At 34.2% G+C, this 15466-nt stretch overlaps 1 protein-coding gene across 1 annotated transcript; it reads right to left on the bottom strand.

Annotated features, from left to right (window-relative positions):
• Nucleotides 1-359: 359 nt before the first annotated feature.
• Nucleotides 360-13702, bottom strand: LOC106149482. The gene is made up of 4 exons (XM_013518477.1): nucleotides 13514-13702; nucleotides 6040-6172; nucleotides 5685-5868; nucleotides 360-456 (listed from the first exon to the last, which is right to left on the bottom strand). Exons 1-4 carry the CDS (start codon nucleotides 13700-13702, stop codon nucleotides 360-362), a joined length of 603 nt encoding a protein of 200 aa, XP_013373931.1.
• Nucleotides 13703-15466: the final 1764 nt, after the last annotated feature.

Below are 15466 nucleotides of genomic sequence, written 5' to 3'. Positions count from 1 at the left end.
CAATTTCCTTTGAAAATCTTTGTGGCTGTTGTGAGGGAGACAAGAGTGAGGAGGATTATTTTATATGATGATTCTCACTGTCACTGATGGCTGTATATGGGCTCTGTGGAATGTTTTACTTTTTGTGCAGCTTTAATAAGGACCATGTACAGTGGCTCACACTTTTGCCTCCTTTCGAGGATTTCTTGGAAATGTGACATTGCACTGTCATTAAACAGATTCATCACTTGCACTGCTCCAGCATTGTTTAGGTGGCGATTTTCTATAAAGCTGTACATTGATTCCTGTATTTTATGTATATCCTTAATCTCATTTGAAGCAAAAAATTCCTCCATCGCTTCTCGGCCTTTTGGCTAAGATCAAGTGCAAAAAATTCCTCCACATTTTCCTACTCCTCTTTTGACAGTGAGATATCCTCCATGAACTCTTGTCCTTGGGAGGTAATTATCCAGAGCCCTACAACAGGAGAAAGAGAACTATTGGCTCAGTTATGATCATGTGACATTCAAGAGTATGTACCGCTTATATTGGAGACATGACTCCTTTACAAAGTTAAAATTTATTAAAAATGTTTGCTCATCTTGCATAACACAGAAAAAAATACAATTCAAGGATTTATTTTAATTTGAAAAAGCCAATTGATGTGGATATCAGAAAATTGAATATATCCCATATTCCTGGTTTGGCAGAACAATATATTTGAAATGGGAATACTTCTAAAACAGTTATGTAAATTTAGTACAATCTCAACCAAAATACAAAATTGCAGAAAGAAACCCTAATTAAATTTGAAACAAGAAGAGCAAAAGCCATTATGGGAAATAGGAACAAGGCAGGGAGCATTTCTATCCCAGACTTCAAATTATACTACAAAGGTAGAATGATAAAACAATGTCGCATTGGTAAAAACGGGTTGGGGATTGATAATACGGAATAGAAGATACAGAAACAACTCCCAGCACACTCAGTTATCTTTGAAAAGGGGACCAAGTCCACTGAAGAAAATATAGCCTCTTAACAAATAGTGCTGGGACAAACGGCTATCCACCTTCTAAAGGTTGAACTTAGACATATATCTCTCATTATGCACTAAGGTAGAGTCAAAATGGATCAGAGATCTAAACGTTAGAACAAGAATAGTTAATCTGTTTGAAGACAAATTAAGTAAAACTCTTGCTGATACAAGAGTAGATAACAATTTTGTGAGCAAAACCCTGGTTGAACAACAAATAATTGTAAGAATCAACAAATGGAATCATCAAATTATATATCTTCTGCACAGCAAAGGAAACCACAAATAGAGTGAAGAGACAATCAACAAAATGATAAAAAATGTGCTAGAAACTCCTCAGACAAATGACTAATATGTAGGATATGTGAAAAAAAATACATCCCCTAAATTTATAGACCCAAAACAAAAATATGCATGTAAAATGAATAGATACTTCTCAGATGAAGATTTACAAGCAACAAAAACATGTGAAGAAATGTTTAACATTACTGCCCATAAGAAAAATATAAACTAGAACAACGAGATTCCATGTCACTTCAGAAAAAAAAAAAAAAGCTATCATAAAGAAATCAACCAATAACAAATAAAGACACAGCACTGGGAAATATAAGCACTTTCTCATCATCAGTGGGAGTGTAACCTGATACAATCGTTATGAAACTAAGCATGGAGATTTCTCACAATATTAAAAAAGAAATTTCATTTGACCTAAATATTACCCTTTTTAGGTATTTTCCCAAGAGAGTTAAAGACATACCACAGTGATGAATACGCGCTCAAGTTGATAGCAGCATAATTTATATTAGTTAAATCTTGGAAAATCCTACATGTCCATCAACTGATGAAAGGAAAAACAAAATTGTCTTATTTATACCAAATAGGATGCTACTGTGCCATAAAGAAGGATAGACTCAAGTCATTTGTAGGAAAATGATGGGGACAGGGAATAAATAAATATCACGTTATACTATTGTTATGGCTTGTATCTTGATTTCCCACCAAAACATCATGTGGTCATAGCTGAGGAATTTAAATGGGGCTGAAACGGGAGGTGTGACCCTGGGATTATGGGTGTGGCTAAAGGCAGACCCACCCTGGCTCTGAGTGGTACCAATCAAGAGTCTTAGAGCCTGGATGGAACATAAAGGGATAGAAAAAAACAAACTTTGTGCTGTTGTTTGCTGCTTTGGCCGCTTGGTGCCTTCCTACTTGCCATGCCATGGAATATTTCTCCTTAGCGATATCCCCCTTGTCGTGCCCCACTGCTTCCTGGCCAACCAGTTATGAAACCTCTACAGACTGTAGGCTAAATGAAACTTTTCCTCCATTAACTTTGTATTTCAGATATCTTGTCTCAACAAGGAGAAGAGTAACTTGTACACTGTCAAAAAGCATTTCTTAAATTGTTTAGAAATACTCTTCCATATTTAACTTTTTTCTATATTTCATGATTGATGCCTCATTGAGACAAGATTTCATTAATTCTATATTTTTAACCTATGCATCTTTTCTTTGTTTTCCACCTCTGCCTTCTTCATGTACCCTGGGAAATTGCCCGTTAGCTATTATCATTAATTTATTTTGCTTCCAATCTGTGAAGATGATACTTACAGGCTTTGCTGTGTACTACACTTAATGAAAATATTTCAATTTATTCCACAGGTTTTATTTTTAAACTTATGGCATCTTTACTAAAGAAATTAAATGCTGAGAGTAGGATATGTAGAACAGAAATGCTGGGAGTGAATTAGAAAAACAAAAAAAGCAGAAGAAAAAACATTGGGGAGTGGGCAAACATCAGTATTTGCTTAGTCTTTCGAAAGACTATCATTTCTGATAGACTTCCTTCATGCCAAGAAAGACTATCAGAAATAGTCAGTGGGATTTCATTTGGATTATGGTTTATAAAAGATAAATAAAATATGTCAATGGCCAAAAAAGAAGATTCAAGATATTCTCACTTAGGAAACATTAGAAAAATTAATTGTTGCCCTAAATTAGCACCTAAATTTGTGAAATGTCTTAATACATATTTCAAGGCACAAGATGCATTAAAACTACACTGCTATTTCCCCTTTTATTATAACACTACTGTACTGTGTGTTAACTCTTTACATAATATCAAGAAGCCACTAAAATCAATGCCATAGATGTATAAATAGAAAGAGAATGGGAAGGTAAGAAATTGGGTAGTAATGACAACTATGACTTTAAGATTTTCTCATTAACTAATGCAGCAAAAGTATATACTTTGGTTCAGTGTCAGTGGTCTGCTGGAAATAAGTAGGAAGTGAGTGAGCTATTCCAGTGGTCTCAGTTAGATTTTTGTCTAACCCACTATTTGATGGTTTTCATGAAGGACTGCTTACCCAGATTGCTCTGTAAGGGATAATGTGTTGAGCTCACTATTTTTTCTGTTTCTTTGAAGAACACTTACAAACGACTACCTTTAAAAGTCAGCAGAACAAAGAACTCACAAGATCACATAGTTACAAAAAATCTGTAGATCTGTAGATGATTTAATCCTAAGCATACTATTAATTACTTTTCAATTAGCAATAATCGTGCCTCGAATAAACCTCATTGGCTATGATACTGTCACTGTGCAAAGATTCCTATTAATCACTTTTGAGATAAAGTACTAGCTTATGAAGATAAAACCCCAGGACGTTTGCATATGTTATATTTTTCCTCAGCTGATCAGAAGAGTTTTCTATCTCACCTTTAAAATACTACTTACCTTTCAGCTCAAGTTGCTTCTTCTGTTAGTCTTGGATATGAACATAAAATGTCAAGGTAGTTAAAATCATTAGGAGCATTTTAAGAGAAGGGACATACTGAGTTCATTTACTAAGAAGGATTTTATTCTGATGTGTTTCAGAGATTTGTTTTCTTTTAAATGTGCTTCAGAAATTTTACATGCTCTATTTTTTCACTGAATGAGAAATTTTCTAAAACCAAATATCCTGTAAGATATTGAGGTACTCAGTTTGTTATGATAGTGTCTTTTCAGTATATTGAAACTTACATAGCCTAAGAGAACCACGCAACAAGTTAATAAAATCACAACTCAGAATGCCACCATTTCTATATATCAGTCACTATAGACTGTAGCAACGACTTCTAATGTTTAAGTAAAATCACCTCTAACCTGTAAATTATGCTCAAGTGACCAACAAATCACTCTTGGAAGACTATAGAACATAAGTATAGAAAACTCTTTCCCAGAATTGCTTTTGCAAAGCTTAACTGGACATCTTTGCATAACTGGACATCTTTTGGTGGTGAGAATATTTTAAACAGACTGTATTACATGTTTATTTGATACTGAAAACATGGTCAACTATCATAAAGTATTTCTTTTCATCACAAAATTTCCATATATTAAAGAGTCACACAATCTGGGGAAAAATCTAGAAACTCATTTTTTCTGAGTACTATATCTTCTAAAATGGCTCTGCAAACTGTAAGTAGTTCATAAGTATCTAGAAATCTGTCCATTTCCTCTGTGTTTTCCATCCTGTGAGAGTAAAGATTTTTGAAGTAGATATTGATGATCTTCTGAATGTCTACAGGATCTGTAGAGATTTCATCTCTTTCATTCCTTATTGAATGAAATTTAAGTTTCTTTCATTTTCAAAGTATGGCTAGGGGTTTATCAATGTTATTTATTTTTTTCAAAGAACCAACTTTGATTAATTAAGTTTTGTATTTTTTTTAGTCTCTAATATATTAATTTCTGCCCTGAGCATTATAATTTCCTGCCTTCTCTGGGCTTTGGGTTTGACTAGTTCTTTTTCTAGAAGCTTGAATTGTAATGTAAGATTGTTTATTTGTGATTGTTTTTTTTTTTTCCTGAGGTGGGAATTCACTGCTATAAATTTTCCTCTGAGGACTGCTTTCATTGCATCCCACAGGATTCTGCAAGTTTTATCTCCAGTTTTGTTTGATCGTACACAGTGTTTAATTTCTTCTAGTGTTTCCCTAGTGTAAGAATATGAAAGAGTAAATAAAACCCAAAATGTACAATAGATAATATGAAGGGGAAAGAAATTGCACAAAAGAAGGAACAACTGGGATGAGGAACAAAAGAAAAAGAAAGTACTAAGGAAATATATATATATATATGGCAATATATATGTATCTGTATATAGAAGGATAGCTGGGATAACTGTACTATTGATGTCCAGTGGTTTATTGAAAGGAACAGTTAATATTTAATTTAAATATATATTATATATGTATATAATATATAATATATATAATATATATTTTGACCAATTTTGCACACATATCTGGTAATCTGAGCAACTTACATGAAGACAACAATATGCAATATAACAACCATTGGTAAATTCCTACCATCCTGTTACTGAAACTTTATTGTCTCTAATATTTTCTTATATTATTATTATTATTTTCTTATTTTAAGAATAATAAATTATTATTTTCTTATTTTCTTTAATGGTTTGATCAATCTTCCATTCTTACATATGGTAATCTGAGCAACTTTGTTGAAGATAATATAACAACCGCTGTTAAACCTTATTTGGTTGAAATTCCATATCATTGTTAATATTCTTGCTTTGTTTCACTTGCATTTTGTTATTGTTCTTTTTTTTTTTACTATTCTTTCTAAAATAAGAAACAGTCTTGAGTAGGTGTATCATACCCTGCAGTGCAATGCTTGAGTACTTCAACACACCACTCCTCTATTTCATGTAAATTGTTCCTCAGTACAAACTGTATAGACTTTTCTAGTAAAGGATCTGTTTTAATCAGCATTTCACCGATATCCCGAAAGGTTTGATATGTGGTTGGTAACCTGTCCTGTCTCTTTTGTTTTCCTTTCTGTGCTGTGGAGTGACTACTGAGCTGATTGTGCGAATAATTCTGTACTGTCTCTTCATTTTACTGTGGTCCCTCTGGATGGTCAATGAATAACGTTGTTGTGGTGCCTGCCTCAAATGAGAAATCTCAGGCAAGTTGGTCATCTGACTTCCGGAACTTTTCAGCAGCCTACTTGCCTGCAGCCTCAGCAAGGTGTTTTTTACTTAGTCTATTGAGTTTGTCTAACATCTTTGATGTAGTAGCTGCTGAAAAATAGCTGTGTGATGTGTCTCTTGATGTTTTCAAAGCCTGGCAGGTCTTTCTAAACTTCTATGTTAAGACTATGGCAAGACTATGTTTTGCTTCAGTCTGGAGAATAGCTTTCGCTACTGACACTGCAGCCAGATCTGCTGTCTGGTGGGTCCCTGAGAAACTACCAGAGGCAAAAGAACTGTTCACTTTGTTAAATTTATTAAAAAGACTTATTAACATATGTTTAAGTGGAGGTTCAACTGCTAATTTCCTCTTCTTCTTTTCTTCCAAATTACATTGAATGTGTAAAGTTGTTAATAGCTTGCCTTCATCATTATTCTTCTAAGATTGTGTATTCTGCTAAGTGTTAAAATGTTTTAAATGTATTTTAAAGCCTGATTTTAGATAGATAAATTTAGATGTGTACGGAAGTATGTAATTTGCAAAATTTTCTTGATTAAAGAGATTTGTTTGTAAATTAGACATTGTTTTGCGTATAGCCAATTGATGTGATAAAATTTCCATTGTCTTCTCCTAAAGCCTTGATGATCAACAGGGGCAAGCAGGTATTGCACAATTTTTTATAAATTTGAAAAATGCAAAATAAGGCAAACAAATCTTTTAAAAATTCAATGGATTTTCTAAGTCTCTGTTTTTCAGTGTAAATGTATATAAATATCACTTCATAGTTCACAGGAAATAAGGATTTAAAATATGAAAAAGATATAGGACATATTAATGCTTTATTTAATTTTGCACATATTATTCTGAAGTCACTGGCATTTTTAATACAGACATTTTGGAAATATGATTTGTTGGTAATAATAATATTTGCTTCATTAATTTTAATATCCAACATATTTGATTAAGTGAATTTCTTTTTCTCCCTGAGTTCATTTTTCACTACTGCAAGTATGTGTTACACAACGATTATATTTCTTGTGGGAAACTGGAGCATAAACATAGACTTTTCAGTTATTTTTTACTCCCCTTTCTCCCTGCTCCCTTCACTTTTTGATTTCCTTTCTAATTAAAAATACCTATCTCTCTACTTCCCATTACATATCCTTTACTTTGCTCTTTATTTACATTTTGAGTTTCTCATATAAGAGGAAACATGAAATACTTAACAGAACACATCTGATTTATTTTACTTAACATTTTGACAAGGTCCATTTGCTTTCCTACAAATGACTCAAGTATATTCTTCTTTATGTCAGTGTAGTATTTTATTGTGTATTTTCTTTAATCATTCATCTATTAATGGATATGTAGGCAACTCTCAAGATTGACTCCTATAAATTGAGCTGCTACAAATGTAGCTATGCATGTATCAATGTAATACAATGTTATTGTTTGTTTTGTCTTTAGTTTTGCTTTGTTTGGATTTTTGGGAGTATTCCTAGAATTGGGACAGCTGGGTCACATGGAATTTCATGTTTTAGATTTTTGAGAAACCTCAATGGCGATTTACACAGTGGTTGTAATAGTTTATATTCCCACCAACAATGTAGAAGAATTACTTTTTCACTACATCCTCAACCAGCATTTGTTATTATTTGGTTTTTTTATTATAGTCATTTTTGTAAATTAAAATGGAATCTCAGAGTTGCATTAATTTGCATTTCTGTAAGGGTCAGTAATGTTGAACATTTTTGTTGATGAATTTATATAGTTTTCCTGAGAAATGTCTGTTCATTTCATTTGCATATTTTGTGACTGGGTCTTTTTTGTGGCATATTTTTATTTGTACTTCCTTACATATTCAAGATATTGGTCCCTTTTCACAAGAATAGCTGGCATGTTTTCCCATTCTGTTTGTTGTCTATTCACTCTGTTGATTGTTTCCTTTGTGTGCAGAGGGTATTTAATTTGATATCATACCATATATTGATGATTAGTGCTGTATTTCATGACACTGGGATTCTTTCAGAAAGTCCTTGCCTATGTATGCCTATATCTTGAAGAGTTTTGTCTATTTTATCTTCAAGCTGAATTGATCCATTTTGATTTGTTTACTACATGCCTAAATAAGTAGTTCTAGATTTAGTTTTCTGCAGGCCAATAGCCAATTTTTCATGCCATCATTTATCAAACAGGGTATTTTCTCCCAGTATATGTTTTTTGCCCCTTATCAATGACTAAATAGTTGAATTGCCTGAGGGCTTTTTTTTTTTTTTTTTTTTTTTTTTGGCCTGATGTTGTTTCTGAGTGCTCTAATCTGTTCCATTGTTCCACATGTCTATTTTTACACCAGTATAATACTGTTTCTATCACTGTAACTTTGCAGTATAACTCCAGATCTAGAACTGTGATGCCTCTTTCTTTGCTTTTGCAACCATTACTGCTTTGCGTTCCTGGTTTACTGTGAACTTTAGGATTGTTTTCTCTCATTCTGTGAGGAATACTATAGATATTTTGATTGAGGTTACTCAGAATCTGTACAGCAGTTGTAGAAGAAAGACCATTCTGACAATATTAATTTTCCTCATTCATAAATAGGAGATAATATTGTATTTTGTAATATCTTCTTTTGTACTTTTTTTCAGAATTATGTAGCTTTCATTGTAGAGTATGTGTCCCTTTCATTTCCTTCTCTTGCTTGATTGCTTTGGCAGATATTTGAAGAACTATATCTAACATTAGTTGTGATAGTGGACATGGTTGCATTTTTCCTGATTTTAGAGGGAATACTTTCTGTTTTTGCCCATTGAACAAGATTTTGGCAGTAGGTGTTTCATAAATTGTTTTTATCACATTGTGATAAGATCTTTCTGTACCTATTTTTTCAGGGTATTAATCAGGAATACATGTTGAATTATGTCAAAGACCTTTTCTGTGCCTCTAGAGATGGTTATGAGATTTTTGTCCTTGATTATGTTTATGTGATATATTTGTTACACATATTCATGTGTGCATATTGAAAAATCCTTGCATCCCTGGGGTGAAGACTACATGGTCATGATGTATGATCTTATTGATGATTTGTTACATTCTGCTTGCCAGTTTATTGTTGAGGATTTTTGCACAAGATTGCCATACAGGGCCAGGGATATAGCTCAGCGGCATAAGTGCTTTCCTGGCAAGCTTGGGGTCATGAGTTTTATTCCTGGTACTAAAAAAAAAAAAAAATAATTGGCCCTATACTTATATTTCTTGGTTTGCTCCTTGTCTAGTTTTAGAATCAGGGTACTTCTAGATTCCAGGATTGACTTTAGAAGTACTCTTTTCTTTCATATTTCATTAAAGGGTTTGAGAAATATTGGCATTAAATCTTCTGTGAAGGTTTTGTAGAAATCTGCAGTGAATCCTTTGGGACCTGGGTATTATCTTTTAGTTGCTAGGTTGTTGTTAATGTTTCATTTCATTGCTTGGTACTGGATTATTTAAGGTTTTTATATCTTCTTGGTAATGGGAATATGCAGGTTTTTGAATTCTTCATTGTATTGGCAGATGGATGAAAACAAATTGCTAATATTCTAGATTTCAGTAGTATTTGTTGTGATTTTTACTTTCCCTTTCTAACTGCACTGAATTGAGTCTTTCTTCTTTTATTTTCTTGGTGAGATTACTAAGGATTTGTTTACTTTGATAATTGTTTGGAAAAATCAGTTCTTTGGTTCACTGATACTTTGCATTGTTTTGTTTTCATTTGTTTCCATTTCATTTCATTAATTTCTGCCATGATTTTTATTATTTCCTTCTTTGTACTAGATTTTGATTTTTACTTTTCTATTTGTTTTAGGACTTTGCATTATACCATTAGGTTAATTATTTGAATTCACGTTGTTTTTTCTGCTGAGGGCATTCAGAAATATAAACTTCCTTCTTAGGATTACTTTATTTCCCATAAGTTCTGACATGTTGTACTGGCATTATTGTTTGATTCTAGGAACTGTCCTACTTCTTTCTTTATTTCTTCTGGGACCTATTTACTATTCAAAAGCGTATTTTTACATTTATATTTGTTTGGAAAGTTCCCTTGGAATCTTTTGTCATTGGTATCTATATTCATTGTGCTGTGATCTGATAGCATGCATTGTATAATTTTGGTTCTTTTTCATTTGCTGAAGCATGGCATATTGGCTAGTATATGGTCTTTTTTGGAAAAAGTTTCATGTGCTTCTGAGAAGACTGTGTATTCTGTTGTTTAGGGACTAAACATTCATAGACATATGTTGAATCCATTAGCTTGAAGGTTTGGTTCAACGTTGATATTTCTATTTAGATTTTTGTCTAGTTGATATATTTGTCACAGGAGGGTGTTGAGACCTCCCACTATAATTGCAATGATGTTTATCTGATCTTTTATGTGCACTGTTTGTTTTATAAATTTGGATGCACTGCTATTGGGTACATATGTGTATATAATTGCTATCTCTTCATGTAGATTCATTTCTTTACCCAATATCTAATGATGTATTTGAACCTCTTCTGGTCAGATTTGGCCTGCAATCTATTTGATCTATCTGTAGGATATCTAGCTAGTCCTATTTATTTTCATTTTTATATTGCATAGAATGTATTTGTCCATCCTTTGATTTTTTAGTCTGTGATGTTTCTTTTTTTTTTTTTTTTGGTTTTTCTCCAGTACCAGTAACTGAACTCATGACCTTGCTTTTGCCAGGCAGGCGCTTTTGCCACTGAGCTAAATCCCCAGCCCCATGTGATGTTTCTTTTTATTAAGTATACTTTTTGCATGAAACACAGCATTAGATTTTTCTTTATTTTTTTTCTACCATTCTGTTGTCTTTTGAATGGAGAATTGAGACCACTCAAAGTGAGAGTTTTCACTAAATGTATTGAGTGATTCTTGACATTTCATTACTTCCTTGCTAACGATTCCCTCACTTTGCCTTCTTAGTGTCTGTTCATGCTTCTTGCTGTATTCATTTTATTGAACATTTTCTCATTGTTATCTCATTGTCTCTTCCTTGGATAGCCTTGAGAAGTTTTTTGTAGTGCTACTTTAGTAGTCATGAATTTCATTACATATTCTTTATCATGAATATATCTTATTTCACCACAGATTTTTAAAGATACTTTCACAGGATATAACAATGTGGTTTGGATGCTGTTTTCTTTTAGGGCTTGAAGAACTCACTACAAAATGTTATGGTCTTTAAGTTTTCTGCTAAAAAGTCTGCTGCAATTCTAATGAGTTCCCCTTTATTGTTGATTTGTTGATTTTCTTTAACAGCTTTTAGGATACTGTTATTTTGTTGGACTACTTGAATTTTGAGTATGATGTACTGTAAAGAGGAACTTTTCTGATTGTGGTTATTTGGTGCTTTATCTTGAAAGTCCTCTGCTACCTTTTCTGTAAAAAGATTTTTTATGCCATTTGTACTGTCTTCTGATGTTTCACCAATTCTGATTAGTTTCACTTTTCTCTGCATCATGTAGCAGGTATTTGGATTCATTTTTCATGGTTGTTATTTCAAAGATACCTTTCAGTAATATGTCATCAAACAGCTCTGTTTTCTAGTTCCGACTCTCCTCACAATGGACACGTTTGTTGCCCATACTTTCTCCTCAGCTTTTCTTTTTTTTTTTTTTTTTTTTTTTTTTTTTTTTCCGGTACGGGGAACCGAACTCACGACTTTGTGTTTGCCAGGCAGGCGCTTTTGCCGCTGAGCTAAATCCCCAGCCCCTCCTCAGCTTTTCTTTAGTATCTTTTCATGAGCCTTAATTCTTTCCTGTGTTGGATGTTTATGTTTTCTATCATTTTGTTTAGCTCAGCTTGCTTTTCATCACTGTCTTTTGTAAACTCTGTGATCATTGTATTAGGTCCATTATCTGTTCAGTTACATTTTCTTTGAAGTCTCCAAGAACGTTAGTGATTTTTTTAAACTCCTCTGTTAAGCTTTTGAATAACTCTACTATGCACTTATTTCTTCTTTCTCAGTGCCCCATGAATTAACTTTGGGGATGTTGGAAGTTTTTGGAGGCTTTGTCACTTTGTGTTTTTGTTTGGTTAGTGGATTGATTATAGTGGAATGTTTCTGGTTGCATGGAAAATGCTTTAGTCGAGTGTCTGCTCTTCAGTGATGCACTCATTGTATAACTAACTATAAGTCTTTGCCTCTGTCACAGAACCCAGCTATCTGTCTTTCTGTGTGATGGGATGGGAGGTTGCAGTGTATTTAGCTAAGTACCCAGTTTTCTGGGAATGGACCACAGAGTTGTTAGTGACATTAAAGCAGTCCAGATATTATCATACAGAGAAAATCAGCTGCAAGCAAAAATAATGTCAGGCTGGCTATAGTAATAAAATCAGCCATCAATAATATGTCAAAAACAAACTAAATATTGATGTAATCTAAGAATTACTAATATACCACCTTAGTCATAGAAAAAAGTTCTGTAATTGTAGTATAAATACTCAGACAAATCAAATATTTATCTATAGTCCATACATATTAATTAGAATAGCTTTATATCCACAAATAATACTGCAGTGTTCAACAGTAATGGCCATGTGCTAGCTATCTAGAAATTCATTAAATCTTTCTGATTATACTGGTAAACACGGAGTAGGGAACTAGAGAATATGCAAAGTAAAATTTGAAATATTAATCAATGGAAGATGAGAAGGAGACCGAAAATGGATATAGGTGATTGTAGTGAGGTGGAAAAAGAAAGTTAGTATTAATTAATAGTAACTGAAGGCAAACAAGAACAGAATAAAGAAAAATAAGAAAGGAAACATATTAAAGGAAATAAAACTTAAGAAATAAAAGACCAACTCCCCCCCAAAAAAAACTGAAAAAGAAAGAAACTGAAAAAATAAGGCTCAGTGATAAAGGAAAAAAAAAACATCTGTGTTTTTAAATTATTGGTTTCTTTCCCAAATCTTTCGTCCTGGAATCCAGCAAGTCATGATTTTCTCCACTTAGTTTTATGCTCTGTGGGTCTCGGAAGTGCGCTCCCTGGCTTAGGGTGTCCATATGTGCCCAGAGCGTGGCAAAGATGTAAGCTGAGGCATGTCTTTGCTCTCATGGGCACATGGGAAAACCAATCAGCACTCTACTGTCTGCTGGATATAAGTCACAAGGCAGGGTCCTGCAGGTTATTGGACTTAATGCCAACAATTTAAGCTCCAACCTCCTCTCTAGGCCTGATTTTTATCTACAGAGGGCAGGGCCTGTTTCCTCCTAGACTGAGCTTACAGTTCACAGGGGAGCTATGCTTAGCATTTGTTCACTCCCCAGCTATCTCCTATGGTGTCTCCCACACAGTCCCTGTGGAAGAACAACCCTGGAAACCCTCAAGTGGATTTTTCCTGTTATTCAGTCTTAACCTACTTTCTAAGCAAAGCCTGGTTAAACTCTGTCTGGTTATATGCTGGGCCCTACTTTCAGTTTCTTCTCCAACTGTAGGCTTCTGGACAGGTGCATTACTTTTGCCTGGGCTTACTTTCTCTTCTGGAGCAATGGCTTCATCCACAGTCAGGTTTGCCAGTTGGGCAACACCACTTCTGGCCATGCTGACTGGAAAACAGACATGGAACAGGCTTGGAGCTGCTCGAAGACTCCAGGTTGGTATGACTTCCACGGGCAGATTCTTTGCAGCAAAGGGCATGTGAGGCTGGCTTCTTCTCTCCATGAGGAGTGCATGGTGAGTTACTCTATTTCATTTTTATTTTAATGAACTACCAAAGAAATAGTAATTCATTTTTTATTTTTGTCAGATTTCAAATTTAAATTTAATGTAATTTAAATATTATACTCATGTTCAATGTAAAACTTTATTAATTTTTAAAAAAATTTTATATAATGGTTGTTATAACTTTACAAAAGAATGAAATTAAAACAATCCATACACATTCACCTATTAAGGGATTCATAATAGCCCTGCTAAACATTTTCCAGAAATTCAATTTTTTCCCTCTAATGCTAAAATAAGAAGGCAACCATATGTTTAGGTACAACACAACCAAGTTGCTTGCAATAGGCTTGCAAGGATGGCTTTTCATAAACCCATTTCCAGTAGACTCTGCCTCACTCCCATCTGACATCTCCTCTACATCACTTTTACTGTCCGCACTTCCATCTACATTGTTACCATGAGCACCTAAATAGTCTCTAAGAAATTTTAGGTCCTTCCTAGTCTTGTCTTTTGAACCCTCAGGAGAATCACTCACAGCCTTCCAAATTATAACATTTTTGGATTTCTTTTTTATTCCCTCCAAACTCTTGCAAAATCTGTCCATGGTAAAGTTACATGCCATATATATTTTATTCATTTATTGTTATACTATGCTCCCTTAAGTAGCAAATTTCCTGTCTTAATTTGCGTTTCGTAACAGAACCTGCTGGTAGATAATGTGGAAATAAAAGAGGTTGAATTATTAGCTCAAGGTTCTGGTGACTAGAAAGGTTAAATAACACGTTAATAGCATTGTTTTCAAAACCCATTTGTATGTGACAACAGGGTGTAAGGCATCACACAATGGCAACAGATGCAAGTTAGGAAGGGGTCACATGGCAAGAGAGAAGGCAAGAGAGCAGGGGAGGAGCTACATTTGCTGTGAAGGGAATTAAGCCATTCTTGGAAGACTTGCTTTAAATTCTCCATGAAGATAGTCAGAGTTATTCATCTAGTCACCTACCACTGCAGTCCATCTCTTAAAAGCCCTTCAATTTTTTTGCTATTTTTCCATTATTGGCCAAGCTTCCAGTACATGATCTTCTAGAAGACCAACAATACCAAACCATAGCAGGGTGTTATATGGTAGTCATCTCATTTACGTGTATGCAAGAAATGTGCAGTTTCAGAATCCACCTCATATTTAGTGAATCAGAGTCTTTACTGTGATTTACATGTACAGTGAAGATTGGGAAGCCTATAGTAGAGAATTTTAAAATGGTGATTCATCTTTGATTTATTTGAACCTGGAATGGAGTCATTTGGAATATGTAACATTTTTTTCTTCTTCAGAAATGCATCTGCTTTCTCACAGCCTATAACAAATTACAACCAAAGTCAGTGATTTAAATGAGAGTCATGTATCATCTCCTGAGTCTCTAGGTCATCTCTACAGTTACAATTTGGCTCAGCTCGCTCATGCTTCAACTTAATTGGCAGGTTGTCTCGACTTGGGTGTTGTGTGATGGCTCTCACAGCATGACTTCTCCCAGCACTGTACCCACGCTTCTTCACATAGTGATGATTAAGGTGCTCGCGAGTGCATAGAGTGAGCAAGCACCAATATGCAAAAATACTCAAGACCCCACTTGCATCCTGTGCGCTATGGTCCGTTGAAAAAGCCCACATAGGGGCTGGGGATTTAGCTCAGTGGCAAAGCGCCTGCCTGGCAAGCGCAAGGTCGTGAGTTCAGTTCCCGGTACCGGAGAAAAACCAAAAAAA

This window comes from Chinchilla lanigera, unplaced genomic scaffold, assembly GCF_000276665.1.
Source record: "Chinchilla lanigera isolate Chin_1 unplaced genomic scaffold, ChiLan1.0 scaffold00046, whole genome shotgun sequence".
NCBI lineage: Eukaryota > Metazoa > Chordata > Mammalia > Rodentia > Chinchillidae > Chinchilla > Chinchilla lanigera.
The sequence above is the reverse complement of the archived record's forward strand: the minus strand, read 5'-3'. Positions and strand labels throughout refer to the sequence as shown.

Coding starts and splice junctions, on each gene's coding strand:
- LOC106149482 (XM_013518477.1), bottom strand. CDS start 13,702: ATGGAGAGAAGAAGCCAGCCTCACATGCCCTTTGCTGCAAAGAATCTG. Junction 6,173..13,513: donor CCATTGCTCCAGAAGAGAAA/GTAAGCCCAGGC, acceptor GTCTTAACATAG/AAGTTTAGAAAGACCTGCCA. Junction 457..5,684: donor CTCAAGCATTGCACTGCAGG/GTATGATACACC, acceptor CTCCTGTTGTAG/GGCTCTGGATAATTACCTCC.